This window comes from Eufriesea mexicana, unplaced genomic scaffold (assembly GCF_001483705.2).
Source record: "Eufriesea mexicana isolate 0111107269 unplaced genomic scaffold, ASM148370v2 scaffold1387, whole genome shotgun sequence".
NCBI classification, from domain to species: Eukaryota; Metazoa; Arthropoda; class Insecta; order Hymenoptera; family Apidae; genus Eufriesea; species Eufriesea mexicana.
The window spans coordinates 690,037-709,977 of NW_016909492.1; the positions used below are offsets into that span (position 1 = coordinate 690,037).

The 19,941-nt window shown below is 30.0% G+C and overlaps 1 protein-coding gene across 1 annotated transcript in view; it reads left to right on the forward strand.

The window, feature by feature from the left end:
* Dh44 (corticotropin-releasing diuretic hormone 44) overlaps positions 1-19,941 on the forward strand; it is a 133,604-nt gene that overhangs the window by 110,211 nt on the left and 3,452 nt on the right. Inside the window, exon 3 of the mRNA XM_017900971.1 lies at positions 18,473-18,865. Coding sequence (XP_017756460.1) covers positions 18,473-18,865 — 393 coding nt within the window. The remainder of the gene's footprint in view (positions 1-18,472; positions 18,866-19,941) is intronic.

Genomic DNA, 19,941 nt, shown 5'->3' on the forward strand with positions numbered 1-19,941 from the left:
TGTATCCTTATTAATCAATATACCTTTTTATCTCCTCGTTTCAGATGAACAAAGCTGTTATTATCGTGTCAGCCATCCGGACCCATTTTTTGAACATGCCTGTATACATTATTATATGTTTCCTACAGTCTTCGCCATATTGAATTTTTAAAAAATTATTAGTATTCTCGAAACACGAATGAATAAGTTGGAAAAAATTTGATGTCGAAGGTCCTCCTGGTTTCTTTGAAAAAAATTCCCAAAAATGCCCTCCAATTGGGCCTAGATTTATAGAAGGTTCTTTAAAAAATCTAGCTTAATTTGCTTATTCTTCCATTTTATATATTCTAACGTCTACATATACAGCATAACTAAGTACGAAAGGACTGATATTAAGAATAATTCGATGGTTATGTCACTAACGAAGAGAGTAGTGGGAGAACAAATGACTCATAGTCAGAGAGATGAACCTTAGACTTAGCTATCACAAGAGTGTGAACCCAGTGCCTAAGATTACACTGTGCACAGTGTATGCTTGATCATTTAAGATTTTGGATATGTCTGAAATAGACATGTCTGAATACTTCCCAACGATAATTACAGGGTGTTTTGCTCGCTACTGCACTGATAGACAATACTGCCCATCCAAGATTTTAGGTAGACATGTCTGAATATTTTCCAACGATAATTACAGGGTGTTTCGCTCGCTACTGCACTGATAGACAGCACTGACTATTTAGAAAACCTTCATACTCGAGATTCTGCAGCTCGTACATAGACACACGTAAATATAATCACTGCGCGCATTATCAGCTACCAGATATCAGATGTCGGATTATCGTGTGAGGACACAGCATGCCTGCTGCGATGTTTAATAGTGGTACTGCCTTTGACTCCCCTAGCTATCGAATCACCCTGTATATCTGCATCGAATGAAAGAGACAGAGGGATAAAGAGCAGGAGAATGCACATGTGTGCAAGGATAAGTGACCCTGGAAAATGTATGCGTGGGCAGTTGAGGTCGAAGAATTGAGAGTGAGCAATTCAGAATTCAGAGGTTAGAATTGAGAGCAGAGACAGTTGGACAAAAAGAATGGAGGGCAAGAATCTTTTTGTGAAAATTTGATGGAGAATTAATTGAACAGAACCAGATATAGTAAAATTATTGTTATAAAATATAACTGAGACAATAAGTCTAGTAAAATTATAAATAAATATAAATTATTACTATTATTATTATTATTATTGTTTATAACTATAGCAAGAATCTTTTTGTAAAAATTTGATGGAGAATTAATTGAACAAAACAAGATATAGTAAAATTATTGTTATGAAATATAACTGAGACAATAAGTCCAGTAAAATTATAAATAAATATAAATATATTATTATTTATAACTGTAGCAAGAATCTTTTTGTGGAAATTTGATGCAGAATTAATTGAACAGAGCGAGATACAGTAAAATTATTGTTATAAAATATAACTGAGACAGTGAGTCCAGTAAAATTGTAAATAAATATAAATCATTATTATCATTATTATTATTGTTTATAACTATATACAACATTTCTTTCTTCCTTTGACTTCTACATTAACTTCTCGCAGTTTGACGAAAAAATCTCGGGACACCCTGTATAAGTAGTGAATTTTCGAATAAAATCTTCTGTGCACATTCTCGGATGTGTTCTACTGGGTGTCCCAGATGTAAGGTGCCAAACTCTGTCAACTTATTCTACAGATTTAGACGCGAGAAGATGTTACGTAAACATAAATTGTTTAAAGCTTGATGAAAGAGTTATAAACAAAAATACGAAATTCAAAGAAGAGGGTAACAAACGTGATAATTATGATACAATACTGGAAAATAGATTAGCAATATTAATGTTTGTCTTGTTTACATGAACGTTTACTACTCGACATTACTGAAGTTATCAATATTAATTTCTATCCAAACCTTTATTAATTATTTAGTAATTAGTAGTATTTAGTACTGTGGTAATGTGATAATTACTATTTAGTAATTAGTAGTATTTGGGTACAAGAAGATTTTTACGTTTGAAGGTAAAAATTTATGTAATAACTATACACGTGCCAAACTGATAAGGAAATTAGTAACTTATTTACGGAAATAAAACAAAATATAAATGAACTTCAGTTTTCTCCATTTTGTATTGCTATCAATGACGGCCATTTTGAAATGAAATAGAATTCCCTATTTTTCTGTATAACTTTCTAACAAAGCATTACATAACCTATATTTATACATATAACTTTTTCTTTTTCTCTACTTACTTACATTTGAACCGTTCATTTTGAAAGTGGCCTAAATCCATTTTCCAAAAACATCAAGCTAGCAATTTTAATATTTACATTTCTACGTTATCTTTTCATTTTGAAGCAAATTGTAACTAATATATTTAAAATCATTGAGATTTTGTAAAATTTTCAAAATTTCCTGGTTAATGAAACGATAAAAATATTTATTTTGAAAATGACTTAAGTCCCATTTTAAGAGTTTCAAACGAATATGGAGAATATTATGCAACAAAATTTTACGAGATCACAGCTTTATGTTTTATTATCAAAGTAGTTTTGTTTGATTCCGTTTAATATATAATTTTAATATAATTTTAGCCTTGGCGCACCTGCTTGTTAATGATTGCAATGCACGAATAAAATATACTATACGAGAAATCGGATAACTTCTTTTGGAAATAATAACTTTATTTATAAAGCGCAGTTAGTTAAAATGCAGACATTAATGTCTCGCGACTCGCAACCGTAATATTCAATCTCGAAAAAGTCCAATAAGAATATAAAAAAAGACAGTGCAGTGCCGCCACAATAATATCTTAACCTAACCTAGCAAGTAAAAGAGATTACCAACGTGGCAAAAATTGATAATTGTAAGATTTATTTCACTATATACCACCTGAACACCATAATTATTTGAAATCCCTCCCGCATACGCAAATTGGAGAAGAATAAGTAATTAATCACGAAACGTAATTAATTTTAACGTAAAAATTCTTTAATAGAGAATAAAAATTGAATATTTTTTAATTTTATAACGTAGAAGTGTATACGTTTCTTTTTATTTCACGAGAAATTTATTTTTTCCATGGACTCGTGCTTTTTTTAGAATTGAAAAAGTTATTTTATTAATTTTGAAAGTGACTTAAGTCCATTTACATTATTTATAACCATCAAAAACATATTATCTTTTAAATAATATTAATTATGCTAATTGGGTTGATAAATTGTACACCCAAATTTCCTTAGAAACCCAAAAACATTATACTGGTATATTATTAGTCACCAATATTTTTAAATTTATTAAAACGCAGACCCTTAAATATCTTAATTTTAATATAAATGAACTTGGACCCCTTTCAAAATAAACGACTCATTTATAGAATTGTACTGACAATGTTTTGCATCTTAAATTTGGCACACCCTGTATATTCCTCTCTTATTTCTTTCATAAGGATACACGTCCTGCTCGTTTCTATATGTTATTCTTATTTACATGTTATGTGTTACACGTTATAATATTTCGACGATATTCATTAATATATTTCACTGACATTTCTTTTCGCCAACCGTGTATAAAGCCGTTCATAATCGCACGTAGGTGATGAAGGAGCGGAAAATGCCGTGCGAGATTCGAGGCATAAACGCAAAGCGTTCTAGACTGCGCGGCCCTCTAGCGGCGCGCTTCTGAACCTTCCCTTCGTATTCTTGAGCGCGTGTAGCATAAAAGTGGCAATAAAGGCGGGGAAATTTCGCGTGGGGGTAGCTCGAGAAACTGCAGCTTGCACATATGAGCAACGCTGCGTTTCCCTTTTTACGTCCGCGAGTATGCGTACATAACCCACGATGCACTTTAACTGTAATTCATAATGACTTTTTTTCCCGCCACTCCAGCCGCGATATTACTCCCGATGATCAAATTTCTTCCTTATTCGAGCTTGGTGATCCGGTCTATTTCACTTTTCAGCTTTCACCATGGATATCTGTATACATCCTGTATGTGGTGCTTTAATGTCTTCACGATTCTCCTTGCTGTTATTCCGATATTACACCTCGTTCTCGCATCTGAAATGTACCTATCTTAATATCTTCGTTTTTATTACGTTCGTGCAGGTTTCAGAGGTGGATAATATATTTTAGTGGCAGAGAGATATTGAACGGGTGGCAAATAAACCGCATTTACGTCTTTGAATCCTTGTAATTCGTTCGTGCTTTATTTCTCAATTTCTCAATCCACGATCACCTTTTCTTTATCCACTCGTGTTTGTTAATGACACGTTCGATTAATTATTTTATTTTCAAACAAATTTTTGCGCACTTAAATAATCGGAGATAATTTTATTATCGAGAAATCTCATCGATACCTATATTAACCCTTTGCACTCGAGAGGTGATCTTCAGTCATCATCAAATAAAATTTCGAAGATCGATATTAATTGATATATTAAATTCAAAATAACGTAATAGTGTGTGAGGTATTAAAATTAAATAATTCTACGTCTTAATTATTATACGAATTTTTATTAACTGTTCTGAAAAATATTGTCAGCTTTGTAGCAGAAAATTTTCGAAGATCGTCGAGTGCAAAGGGTTAATATCAGTAACCGGTATATGTATTACCTATACCGAGATAATTACCAGTATTAATTGAACTAGGATCAAATTTACCTTTCCTTTGTTTCCATTTGAGAGGATTTTTAAAACTTTCTGATAAAATAGAAAAATTGAAGAATTGACTGGTAAAATAGTAGTTGGTATTTCTGCACTTTGTAAGGATTTTGTGAGGGTTGTTTCGCATACCATCGATGTTTATCGTTATGATATGGGTATTTTCCGTTTTTCTGGAATTAATGCATTCGTAGCCGCTGACGTGCATTCACGTCATTTACGATCGTCTTTCTGGTTTTCGCTGACGTGAATTCACGTCATCCTAAATTCTATTTCTGTTGCTGTTAGTGTGGTTTCGAGGAACAATTCCTTACGCAAAACTCTTACAAAGAAATCTGTTGCAAAGCATTTAAATTTCTTTATTTTAAACGTTTTGCCAAACGTTTTGGTAAAGCTTGCTCGCTTTGAAAATTTCAAGTCGCGTATTTTAATAGAATATATCGCTGGTGACCTTTTCAATAAATAATCGAAACCATTGATGGAAGAAATAAAACTTGAAACTTACGAAATATAGGGTGTCTAAAATTTACGCAAGTAACTTTTATTAAATTTATTAAAAATTTTTATTTATTATAAATTTGTTAAAAAATTATAATTAATTTTATTGAAAAATTGTAAAAATTACAACTGAATTAAAAAGATTTTTAATTAAAAATTGTAAATATTGCTCAACAATGAAAACGCGTTGTTCTTTCGTAATGCACTCCATTTTTGATAACTCTGAAGTGTTAGCTGCCATGTTGTCTTTTTATTCGTTGGTAATTCTTTAACGTACAAATGGCGCGAAATTCAAATCTCGCGGGAATTTTGGGTCACCCTTTATGTACGTATATATGTATCTTCTTAAAATCATAACCTCTGTTTTCAGAATCTGTGAAGAACATGTTACCTCGAACTTTGCATATTTGAAAAAAAAATTGGTTTTAATTGCATTACTTTTTATTAAGTGATAGATATTTCAATGAAAAATTTGAAATGGAATTTTGCATAACTTCTATTTTTGGATTAAGTTAAGTAAATTTGGATTAAGTATCCAAATTTGAGTACATACTTCCACTACTATAATTTTATAGCAATATAAAATAGTACAATCAGGGCCGGCGCGAGGCAGGTTCAGCGCGTTCACCGGACCCCGGCCCCGCATTTTGAAAGGCCCCGCATTTTGAAAGGCCCCGCGGTCTACGAAAACTCATCAGACATTTTGCAAGACCCCCTGTATAGTAGATTGAATATTCGGGTGTGCGTAGAAAATACAATCGCATAATCCATTAATCGATTATGGATTAATTGGATATGGTACAGCTTGCTGTACACTGACACGAGTGCAAGATTTTCTCTTCCATCTTTGCATTGAAATATTTCGTTGCAGCGTGTTCTAAACGTTGACATTAAACGTTGACATCAAAGGTTAATACGATTGCAACACGGGTGCGGAAGATATTAGGTGTTAAGGAAATCACCCAATTAGAAAACACCGATTTTGATTAACATTTTAGAGAATGATGGTACCATACCATTTATCGATACCATATCGGATTTAAACGTGTATTCTGGCTCTGCAAAATTTTTGAACCCGGCCCCGCGAAAAGTCACGCCGGCCCTGAGTACAATATAAATTAACAAAATTCATATACGATAAATCGCTAAAGATCGAATACCTATATACAGGGTGTACCAGCAACGGTAGTACAACCGGGAAGGGGGTAATTTTCCATTCAAAAACAAATGGGAAAAAAAAACATTTTTTGATTCGAAACTTCGTTTTCGAGAAAATCGACTTTGAATATTCACCGAGTGCATTTAGGTATGGATTATGTGGATAGATCGTCAATACATGAGTATCGGTGGTACGATCGAGGAGGGGGTGATTCTAAATGAAAAAACGAATCGAAAATAAAGAATAAAATTTTTTCATTCGAAACTTCGTTGCCGAGAAAATCGACTTTGAATATTCACTACGCTGGTATACTGATAGTCCTTCGCCTTAGCTGAAGTTAAGTGCACGCGTGCTCAGTGAATATTCAAAGTCGATTTTCTCGAAAACGAAGCTTCGAATCAGAAAATTTTATTCTCTCTTTCCGATTTATTTTTTTTCATGTAGAATTACCCTGTCCTTGGTTGTTGCACCAATGCTCATGTATTGATGATCTATCCATTTAAGACATAGTTAAGTGCATATGCACTCAATAAATATTCAAAGTCGATTTTCTCAAAAACGAAGCAAATTTTCGATTCGCTTTTTCATGTAGAATCACCTTCTCCTCAGTTGTACTACCGTTATTGGGATATTCTGTATATATATGGAGTAATGTAGAATCTAAAAATAATGTTTGATATAATAAGCGAGTGCTTTCACAGTGCATATATACTTACATTCAACGTAAACAGAAGAATCGATTTGGACTCCTTTCATGGGGACATTTAACCTCTTACGTGACCAGCCTGTGACAGCCGTGGGCTATGTAGAAAGGAGGAGGGGGTATCATATTGTAAAAATTGCGACGTTGAATTATGTATTCTTTACTTTAATTCTTAGCATACCAATGTGAAGTCACTCAGGTATCCTAAAGCGTATTTCTTTTCGTGTCTATCGATAATTGTTAGATATACATTACCAACATTCCTTCTCTATATTTAATTATCGGTTCAGTCGATAGATGGAAGTAGAATACGAGTGCAAAGGAATACTTTAGGATAAAACAGGGTTTAACGGACAGAAGATAAAGCCACATAAAATTTTTTAAAATCGTGCTCGATTATAACTTTGTTAACGGAAAAGATACAAATATTTATTTTCAGTTCTCCTTATGAAATGTACATGTCACATAATTATAGCAATATCATAATACATAACACTATAAAGCATTTAAAAAAATTTGATATATTTAATAATCATAAGTTACTGATATATTAATATACTATTAACGAAGTTATAAAATATTGCAATGAAAATATAGAATTTACTAATCTTTCTATTTTGATCATTAAAATTTGAAGTTATTTTCTAATCGAAATAAGACACCAAGCCCAAAACATGGTACAAAGCTACATTTTCTTCAATTTTGAAGATACTGAATTGAAATATTCAGGTCATATGCGTCTTTGAATATAGGATGGACGAAATCGATATCCATAAAAGGGGCTTTATATGATTTCTCATGTCTCTATTGTATCCATCAATTTAATTGCAAAATAAAAACAAAAAAAGGGAGGAGGTCAACTGAAATAATTGTTACAAAGGAATTAAAAATCTTCAAAGAATTTTATATATCAATATGCAAGATCTTGATATGTCCTGTTCCAATATGTCAATTTCCTTCAATTTGTTTCCTTTAGCAAGTGATAAATTGATATCGCAGAGCAGTAGTGCTCAACCTTCTCTATTCCAATATCGCTCACCTAATGTATAATCAAGTTTTCAAGGTCAATACTATTTTATAGATAACATCTACCTGTTGCAGCATTTCCCTGTACTTGATTTGAAAATTTGATATAATGTGGTTCGTATACCACTTGAGAATACTTCAAGTACTTCTAGTGGTACGTATATGATAGGTTAGGGATCTCTGTCATGGAGTATGTACATAAGTGATGGGCAACCTTCGCTCTGCAGTGTGGCAAAATTGAAATTCCATTTAAACTAAAAATCCTATGTAACGTATGTGAACCTAACCTATGTACATTCTGTGTAAAAATTCTATATAACAATTTTGAAAACAGCAAATACGCAGTATAGAAAATTTTTACTTTCAGTGATTTCGATTTTAACTTTTTGAAAATAGTACCAATGCATTGCTGGGATCCTTTCGATTAAAACGAATCCAAACACCAAATAAATCGGACGTCATTATATCATTACGTATCATTTTACAGTCTACATGAAATTAATTACTACAACTGTACTTAGTGTAATGTATATCGTGTTTGGGCTTATTTTAATCGGACGAATTCAAACAATGCTTTAATGTTGGTATCGCTTTAATAAAGATGACATAAAAATTAGGAAAAATAAAATTTTTTTAATGATGTTGGTAATTATGTTTGTTCTCTTTTATTTGGCTACACTCGACTCAATTTCTGGAAACAATAGACACCCTGCTCGTTTAAAATGCAATGTTGGTTCCCGACTTGTAATTGTAAAATTGTGAAATTGTAAAATTTAACCGGCCATTATTGTAGTTGAAATGCTGCAAGTTGTTCGTCACTGATGCAAACGATGAGTGCCTGTAGATAGTTATGTTGAGTAGAGAGTGATCATAATAATGATTCACGCTTTCTAGTAGAGAACAGAAATTGTTAGGGAACATGTTGCATAACACATGGGGGACATAAAACTCACTACTACAGATTTTTAGTGGCAACCCCATTAAATATAACATTAATGTGACAAAAAAAGAGAATATTAATTGTGACAACGAAAAGAGAATTTATGGACCTCTCTTGAAAACTGAATGATTACTTCACCTTAATATACTAGGGATTAAGAAATGTGATTTACGTAATTTTAGTTTTAGGTATGTCATAATTGAATATATACAGGAAATATAGATATAAATATATAAACATTATATTATAATACAAGAAATTAAGTGCATATTATAAATATTATAAATAATATATATAATTGAATATGTACAGGATATACAGGGTGTTGAATTTTGATCTCCCAGGACAAATATGTCTCGTGCTTTTCGAGATATGTGCTTAGGAAAATTAAAACGAGACATCTTGTATCAAAGTTTGGCCAACTTGGTCTTTTTTAATTTTGTTAAATAACAAATTTTTAAAAATTACTTATTTTTTAATTTTTTTTTTTTTGCATCTAATTAATCAAATTATTACAATGTGCAATTAATTCCATCTAAATTATCTAACTAAATTATAAAGAAAAATATCATTTTTTGGATCAGATTTTAAATTTTTTTAATTTATTTATACAAATGGTACAAAATACAAAATCGACGATAGTAAATTAACTACAAATAGAAAATTCATGTCGTATAATATCAGAGGCAGAAGCAATGCTTGAAAATTTCATTGGTCTGTGATCCGCAGATGTCAGTCTTGTACTAGATTGAAAGAGGGCATGTCGAATATCTCTGACAAATATGAAAGCGAACTTCTGTCAATTTTATATTGACAGGATAGATTTTTAAATTTATGTTGACTAAAATAAAAAAAATCATTAAAAATTTTATGTATATTATATATATTATATATTATAATTGTAACAAATAAATATATATATAAATACATATACATATACATACGATGAAAATATCTTGAAAATATTTTTCTTTATACATACATGTATGTAAATATATTTTGGCAGACATATTGCAGGACGCGAGGTTACAGAGCAAAATTTATTATTGTTTTCCTTACTTCAATGACTGTGCGACACCTAGCTATAAATTTGAGATTATTGTAGACAGTATTCCGATTTACAAACATTGAAAAATAACTAGTCCCTTAAGTGTTAAAACAAGAGAACGTATTACGTCAGCAACTATAAATTTCAAGAAAATATATTACTAGCGAACGTACCTTTCAACAATATTTTTTAAAATGATAGTAAAGAATATAGACCTTTTTCAGTGTGAAACAATAAATGTGTTACAAATATAATATTTTAAGATAAAGTTACACTTGAGTTTTTTATTTTATACCTTTATTGCTTTAGTTATATTCAACATTCTATGACATTTTAGAAAATTATTTACAATTTCAATATATTGCATTTATAAAACTAGGTTCTAATGCGATGAAAACACGAGATCGAAATAGAATACGTAGCGACATCTAGCTATACGTTTAAATTTGACATCACCAGCTTCCAATTGTAGAAAATGTTAAAAAGACATTCTTTATTGGTGACTTACTAACGATACATTAACGATTAAGAAAGATAGTTATCAAAATTTAAATCATTTATTAAAACTTGTCGGTAGTGTATAATACTCGATTTCCCGGTGTATATATCAATCAATTTTAAATAATACTATTTGCATCAATCGCTATTTTCACTAATCTTCAAATTTCATTTCAAACATGTGTCAAATTATTGTATTTATACTAAAACTAAAAATCTAATTTCAGTTTTCAATTGCTAATAAAAAATATATTTTTTATTTATAAATTATAATAGTACAATCAAGTTACGCAGTAAATAACAATTAATAAATATTATATATATTATGACAGAAAAATACGTTACCAATTGAAGGTTAATTTATACGAACTTTATTCATTTAATGCTCAGTTTAAAAACTCGTAAAGTAAATAAAATAATTCTTCAATATTTTATTATACATATTTTCCATACATTATTGTATTTTAATATTTTACCATGAAGGATATTATCACATCAGATTAAATCATTTTGTCAACACAATGATTTTTCTAATCGCATACTTTTGAAAATTAACAAATGCCTGATTACTGTCGACGATAGCATAAAATAAAAAATTACGAAATTTAATCTTTATTATAATATAAAAATTATTAAAAATAATTGACGTACTTCCTTACTTCTAAATTTTAGATTGCTAGGTTATCTTTTTATGTAGTTTGTACCATGGTACCGACTCGTATCTTGAAAGTTCAGTTGCAAAATTTCTCATTTTGGTACCTTATATTTATGCTATTTTACGAGTCAGTAAAATGCTTAAAGTAAAATGTTAAACAGCCAATAAGACCAGTCTCTATGCAGCACTTTACGCCCACCTTTGAAGTTCGATACTGGTAAGTGGGAAACTAACAATAAGACAGGCTGAAAAGTACGAATTGTCAGATGGCTAACGAGTATAGTGTTAGAGCTTGTTTTCACGACGATTGCAAATCACGTGGTAAGCAAACTAAACGATATTGCAGCTACCGTGTAAATGCTTCAGTTTATTTCTACGATTCGCCGTCGCCTGAATGTAAACAATGGCGCTGGCAGCTGATTGGCCCAGAATATCGAACATCATGATATATCTTACGAGTATCGCCATCTAACACATCTTTAAGTAACGCAAATACATATAGCTAGTCCAAACGACGTATGTTATATAATCGTTCTAGCGACGGTCTTATTAATTCCAAACTGTCACTACAGATGTCACTAACATTCAGAAATTCTGAATCATCTGCAATTTGTAACTGTAAAGACATATTTAATACTAACAAGGCAGTAAACAAAAAATGTGTTGATTAACTTTCAATTTCAACTTAATCTCTTGCCTTATAACACTGTATCAAGAATTATAATTTCAATTCGATAAAGAAAGATAAAAAAAGTTGTGTAATATGAATTTCGAAATCAGTTTCTAATTATCATACACAAGATAATTAAATACAAGTCACACATAATATTTCAATGTCACAAAATATTATAATATAATAGCAAATAATTTATTTGAATAACTTTAAAAAAAATTATAAAGCAGGAAATTAATTTATTAAACTTTTACACTCGTTTTCCAGTCGCCAATTAGTAAAACTATAAAAATTAGTGATCAATATGAAGTACAATCACAATGTGAAATAATATTACAATATATGAAATATTGAAATAAGAAATTTTGATATATTAGTTTATACATGATTTCTTTTTATTTTATTAACTTTAGAAAAATGTTATCAACTTTAAAACAGAACAGTTTCGAGCTTCTATATACTTCCCTATACAAACACACCATTAAGGGCAAACTACTTATATACCACCGCTGAGTCCTATTTAATACTTCGAATGTTTAAAGGAATATTAAAATTTTGTCAACAATACTCAATAAAAGGAACTCATTTCAAATGGACATCGTACGGCACTGTTTGACTCTCGCGCCATCTCTTCGAAATATCTCAAATTACGATTTCAGAAGTCGCAAAAATTATACTTTTATACTGTCCTAATTTTACAACTTGGCTATATCGCTCAAACAAATTACACTATTAGTATCCATCGTACGAGTATTACGTTACATGCATAATCATATGAAAGAGCTCTTTAGTTCAGGGTTTATGATACGGTGATTGCTACAGAAAGACCCAGTAAGATATGAAAGGTTAGAAAAAGTCGTAAGTATTCGATGTATAATTAACCTCGTTCACCGTTTGATTAAATTAATAAATGGAAATTGTGAAACACAAAGGCCTTAATAATTATTGCAATTACGTGGTATCCGCAGTAAATTTCGATTAATAGTTTATTTTTAGGAAATCTAGTGGTTTTCACGTAATATTGTGACGTAGACAATGGTTCGTTATTTTTATAGAGTCTAAATACTTTCTCGCTGAACGAGGACAGGTATGCGAGAACGAGTTTCGTTTCTGCTCCATTTCGAAGAAATTGTACGCTTTTTCCTGGCAAAGTAAAAATTAAGTACACCATAAAAACGGATCGTATAAAAATACTTTAGTTTTTTACATAGGGTGAAGCCGACCCATTACACGCATAAACAGGTTTGAAATGACGCTGCAAAGTCTGAGTGAATAAATTGCAATTAAATCTTACGAAACGTTCACGGGTATTTAATTATTAAAAATATTTATTAGTGCCATTTTTATTGTGTAACGATATTAACTTGAAAATATGACTTTAAAAATACACGTTTCTACATTTGAATATTATCACACGAATGTATATACGACATTTATTGAAATATTTAAAAAATAGCGAGTTTCAAAATAACTCAAAATAATTTAAAATAATCTAAGAATGTGATAAATGTACTTTTATAAAATTACCATTTTATATAATATGTACTTTCTTTCTTTTGCAGACCTTATGCTATTAAAATTTAATGGACAACTTTAAGTCCATTTTTTTTAAACTCGTTTTCCTCGATAATGAATTTTTTTACGTACATAATTTTTGTAAGCACTGGTATATTTTGCGTCTTATCCTAAAAGAGAAATTTTATAAAGACCAAAATAAATAATAATTTGACAATGTTATACCTAATAAATGAGGCAGATGACGCAACATTTTTACTTCTTCTTACTAACCGTCTTCAACATTCTTACTCTTTATTCATTATATTTAATATCCAGCTAGAGACAGTATTTATTTGATCTCAGCATTTTATTCGATAAAATTTCATAGTAAATAATCCCCTTCCAATATCACCAAATGCATAATAGAATATATCGAGTGTCGAAAACTCTACGAACTTACCAAATAACATTTGAGGTTATTATATTAAATCTATTATATTAACTGTATTAAATTTATTAACACGTTCACTACTGATCGAATTTCCATTACTTATGCTGGACCTGACGAACTTCTCCGCTGGGAACCACGTGAATCCCTCAAACGGTTGGCTAGTTCCCCCACTACTTGACTAGCCATCGCACATGCACGCACATGCATACATATCAGGTTGTCCCAGCAACGGTAACGCAACCGAGAAGAGGGTGTTCTACATGCAGAAACGAATCAAAGAAAAAGAAAATTTTTTCATTCGATGCTTCGTTTTCGAAAAAATTGACTTTCAATATCCACCGAATACGCTGATATACTGATGGTCCATCCGCCTTATTGTTAGCCAAAGTTAAGTATACGCATAATCGGTGAATATTCAAAGTCAATTTTCTCGACAACGAAGCTTCGAATGAAAAAATTTTATTCTTTGTTTTCGATTTATTCTTTCATGTAGAATCACCCTCTATTCGATTCTACTACCGATACTCGTGTATCGATGGTCTATTCATATAAAGCAAAGCTAAGTGCACGCGCACTCGATGAATATTTAAACTCGATTTTCTCGAAAACGAAGCTTCGAATGAAAAAATTTTGTTCTTTTTTTACAATTCGTTTCTACATGTAGAATCACCCCCTTCTTGGTTGTACTATTGTTACTGGGACACTCTGTATATCCATTTTAGATAATCTTACCTGTATCATATAATTAACTTACTATGTAAATTACAATAAATCCATATACATTTATGTATTTGCCGTATACTATGACTCCTGTACAGACACTTATTATTTAAGTAAGCGCATTACTAAGGTCCCATATATATATATACATTATGGTCTCATATATACAGAGTGTCCCAAAAAAATGTATACACACTTTGTGTGATTATAAATAAATTATATTTATATTATAATAAATTAATATAAATTAGAAAGAATAAGGTATTAAAGTATGTATATGCTTTTTTGGGACACCCTGTATTTACTTACCATATGTGTACATTACTATACTGAGTCCCATTATATTTACTTCGTACTTGGATACAAATTAATGGTACGATTCCTAATGGCATATTGATAGATGACACATTATTTGTCACTATTTCTTGCCATGATTAATATTTACATTTTGTAAATTTCATAACTGAAAACGAACTTTCACGAAAATAATTGTACTTTGATCTGAACATAAAAGAAATTTTTAGATTTAAATATACAAGTTTCACGAGACACTAATTTAAGAAACTCAAGTAAATAGTCATTTTTACTAATTAAAACCGGTTTTTTCTCCAATTTCAAAATCAAAATTAATAACTTGTATGTGAAATTACTCTGAAATTTCCAATAACGGTAATAAAAGATTCCAAAAATATTACATTTAAATACTGTTCAAATATTTTTTCCCTAAAATAGTAGAACGATAAAGTCAAATAAACATACATACATATAGTGAGTCATAAAAATATTCGGACAAATATAATTTGATTTTAGTGTCCAGTATTTTAAATAAATATATAATAAATATTATTATCCTGAAGTTTAGTATTTAAAGAATAGGATTTGAAGTATGGAAGGGTGAGTGTATTGAGAAAGGGGAATAAAGAATTAGTACGTGCAATCGAATATTTTTGTGAATGACTGTATGTGCGTATATATATATTTTACGAAGTTTGCAGGGGTGAAAAAGCATAATTTCAAAAAATACTATGTCAGATATTTCATTTAATCACATATATTTTATTATATATTACAATGTATATAGGTATATATTATACCTATTTTTTATAATGCACAAATAATTAGTACGAATGATTATTTAAGCCACTGTGTCCCAACCTTGTTGATATAACACTCTTTGAATTTAATGAGATTGCTGTAACAAACAATAGCTGATAAGATCAAAATATTTAGAATTACCAAAATCATAGTACACTTGCATACATGTTTTTGTTTACTAAAAAACAAATAATTGTATCGAGTATAATGAAATCAAGTATAGTTTTAAAAAGTTATTTACTTATTTACACTAAATTAGCAAAAGAATCTTGATTTTTAAAAAAATTTATTCAAAATTGTATAACTTAATATTTCTGCGGCATACAAGTATGTTGCGTACTGTGAGTTGAAAAGCACTGATTTACGCTACATTATCAGATAGAAATATTAACACATTGCCGGCCGCTCACTTCTTGCATCGCCTTTACGCTGCGACTGACGAATTTCGCGCGGGTTCTATTGCTCGCTGACGGCCATATTTGAGCTATTCACTGCACAAATCGATTAACTCCACTTTTTGAAAAATCTTAAATTTAAGTGTTAAAGCACTTGGCATAGTCATACCTTTTTATATTTGTAATAACTTTCCCTGATAATTAAGATTAACACCATTAAACGACAAAAATTTTTGGCAACTGAATAATAAATAATTTATTTCAGAGGTCACTTTGATTAACTCCGTACTCTAATGTAAATCGTTGCAATAATGCAACTCAAATGCACTAGCAAGCCATGAATGATAACGGTGAATTTTTTAGTGCCGTCTTATCAGAATTTAAGTAAAATTTAGTAAAATTTAAATTTATTACGTTTTTCACTTGCCAAATCGATTAACTCTTCCAGTAACATAAAAATGATAACATTACTAACGATTACCTTATGGCTATTTTTTTCTTATAAATTTTATATACCGTTAGATGAAAGTTACATTTGTATTTATACATTCTACAATATTTATTTCGATTTAAATTATAAAGGGAATTTTAAAAAATAATATACATTATTTCATTGCATTTCTCCACTTTTTGTTTTATGGAGTTAATCAATTTGTGCAGTAAACGGCTCATTTATGCTATCCTTCGTACATGTGATATGGTTATTATTGAAAAAGGTACTAAGATCTGAGAATAACATAACAAACATATGCTTAAAGAATGTCAAGAAAAGACGATCGGGACAGTTAAAATAGAAGCATAGTGGAAGCATTGTGCCGCGCTGAACCGAATCACGCGTACGTGACAACAGCCGATAACCGTTGGCGAGAAAAAGTCACGCCTGCGTGACAGCGGCCGGTAAAGTGTTAAAATATAAATTACTAAAAAAAGATTCGAAAAAGGTCTAACGATGTTTGTACACATCCTTCTCATCCTCAAAAAAACTCTTAGGTCCGCCCCTGGAAATGTGGCAAGAAAATTTTTAGATCAATTCCGTTTTAATATTATAATATTAATATTCAGTTACATTCTTTTAATATGTAATCTGATCCCTTCTTTATTGGTACGCAGAAAGTAAACATTGTAATTTATTTTAGTGCAACTTAATTTCGTTGGTCTAGTTAGTAAAATTTAATAAATTTTAGGAAGAGTGCCAAATCATCAATGAAAATTTACGAATAACTGAAAATAATATATGGGAATAATACCAGAAAAATATTATCTTTTTGCTATTTACAAAAATGTTCTTTCACTATTTAGAAAAAAAATTTGTTAATTTGAAATCGAACACAAACCTAAAACACTTTTGTATCTGCGTAATTACCTCTTTATATTCGTGAAAAGAACGTATTTTCAATGCAGTTCCAAACTGATGCAAACTAGAAGCTGGTATTGAAATAAATACCAGAAAGCGAGTATTCAAATCCATAAATATCAAAAATATTATGAATAATGAATCTAATGCAAACACTGTTTCTATACAGTGCCAAGATGACTATTTTGACGTCCTTGAATTTGCTTCACTTTTAAAATAAAAGTTTTAAATAAATAATTCTCGATATTTAATCGTGTCTCGTATATTAACAATTTTCATATAAAATGTATTACTACAATATATTATCATTCAGGTTTTAAAATTAACCATTACAAATTTATCAAAGCTATCATTTTTCTTGTTCTAACAAGTTAGAAAATTTATGACTGTAACCTAAAAATATTGAAGTCTAGATTTCAGGAATAAGGGAAAGTGTTTCTTTTAAGACGTCCCTTTAGAAAATGAAAACAAATAGCCCAGAGTTTGTTACAAACTTTCACATTAATTCAAAATTCAGTTAAAACTACCAAAACATCCACTTCACACTGTTATCTTTCAATAGTCATCTTAACAAGTCAACAAAATAGTTAACAAAAGTTGATCAAAGGTATTAAAAACTTAAATACAACGATATAAAATAATATTCTGCAATAATACTTCCAGTAAATCAAACTTCAAATCACGACTCGTGTATAAGAAGAACTGTGCAACGTATATTGAATAACACGTGCATCGTCACTTTTTGAGGTTAAGTTTTAAATTCACTCGTTACAAAAAACCGCAAGAGCAACTATTCTCGATTCGTATTAATTTCGCTGGACACACTAACTTTCACTGCTCGAATAACCGCACAAACGCAACAGTGCTTATAAACCCGCGAAATTTAAAAATATCTTAACCTAAATTTTACGTTATAATTATTATATTATAAAAGTTACTATATTTTTTGTATATTTATGGTTGTTATAGAGATGTTTATAAAACTTTATAAAATTATGCAAAGAATTATTACTATAGTTACTTCAACGATATTTAATTTTAAATATGATTTTATTGAAAAATAATTTCGTAATTTTCAGAACGAAATGTTCGACTCGGGAAACGATCCTGGATCAACGGTAATTCGAACCAAGAGAATTGGATCTCTGTCTATCGTAAATTCCCTAGACGTTTTGAGGCAAAGAGTTCTCCTTGAACTTGCTCGACGTAAGGCGTTACAGGATCAACGCCAAATCGACGCGAACCGCCGTATCTTGGAAACTATTGGAAAAAGATCTTTACCCCTTTACAATAGAGACATGCCCAAATCCGTTGACTCGAGAATAAGAAACGGAATACAATATATAATCGAAGAAGAAGGAAAAAGTAACGATCAAAATATAACTCCGGAAAGAATTCCTGACAGACTACAAGACTGGCTTCAAACCGACGATTATGCTTTTCGAGAAAAGCAGGATGATAAAACGCGAAGGGTAATTATTCTGATCCCACGTCTCTTTTTCTAAAATTTCAATTACATTTTTTTAATTACATGCTTTAATTTTGTAAATGGTTTTATAAATTATTATTATACAATACATATACATATAACATATAATATATATTAATTATTATAGTAATTTAAAATATTTAATATTATTATTGATAACTTTATAAATTAATATTTCTATACGTACATGGTTCTGAACCTTTTTACTTTATTTTATTTTTTTATTGTTAAATGGGTGCATTATTTTCATCACTATTTTATTAAGTAAAATTTTAGACACGTGGATTATAGATCTTTTTAAATATCATATATTTAATTGCATTAATCATATTTAAGTTTTGCACAATTTTATGATTATTTAATTTTATTCTTTCGTATTTTTAAAAAGCATCAGTTCTGAAATTAAAAATTCTTTCAATCCTGTTTCTATAACTGCTTTGTTAAATTTCTGTTCGTGTCAATATACATATCGATATTCCAATCTATTCTATATGCTTCTTTAAAATAATGAAACGGTTTTTTCCGTTAATCTAAGCCTCTGTATATCGCGTATCTCATGCGGAAACCATTTGCCCAATCTTCCTACTGCCTATTGGGGTCAGATGGCGCTTAATTCTAGAACGGCTTAGTGAATTTCATTTGGAACACATGCTATCTGTTACAATTTGTCATAAAATTTTTCATTACTCCTTTTAACTTATTCCCTTAATCAAAAATTCCAATAAAAAGTCTGTAGACTTGAATCATAAACATAACAAAATTAAAAATCCACTTGATGAATTCAAATTTTGAGAAAATATTTCATATGTCAATTTAATTATGAAAGCGAATATTAGAAAGAATGCTTATCATTTATTTTCTTTAGAAGTTTATTCGAATAAAATTCTTTTCCGTTAATATGATTGACAAATATTTTGAAAAGTGGTATTTCTGATGAGTTGTAAACACTGAAATATATCATAGTAGTAGCTCTGACCTAGAAATAATGTAGGAAATTTAATAGGAAAATAAGAAACAATTGTAGATAATAAAGGAAAATATATTACCAATTAATTAATT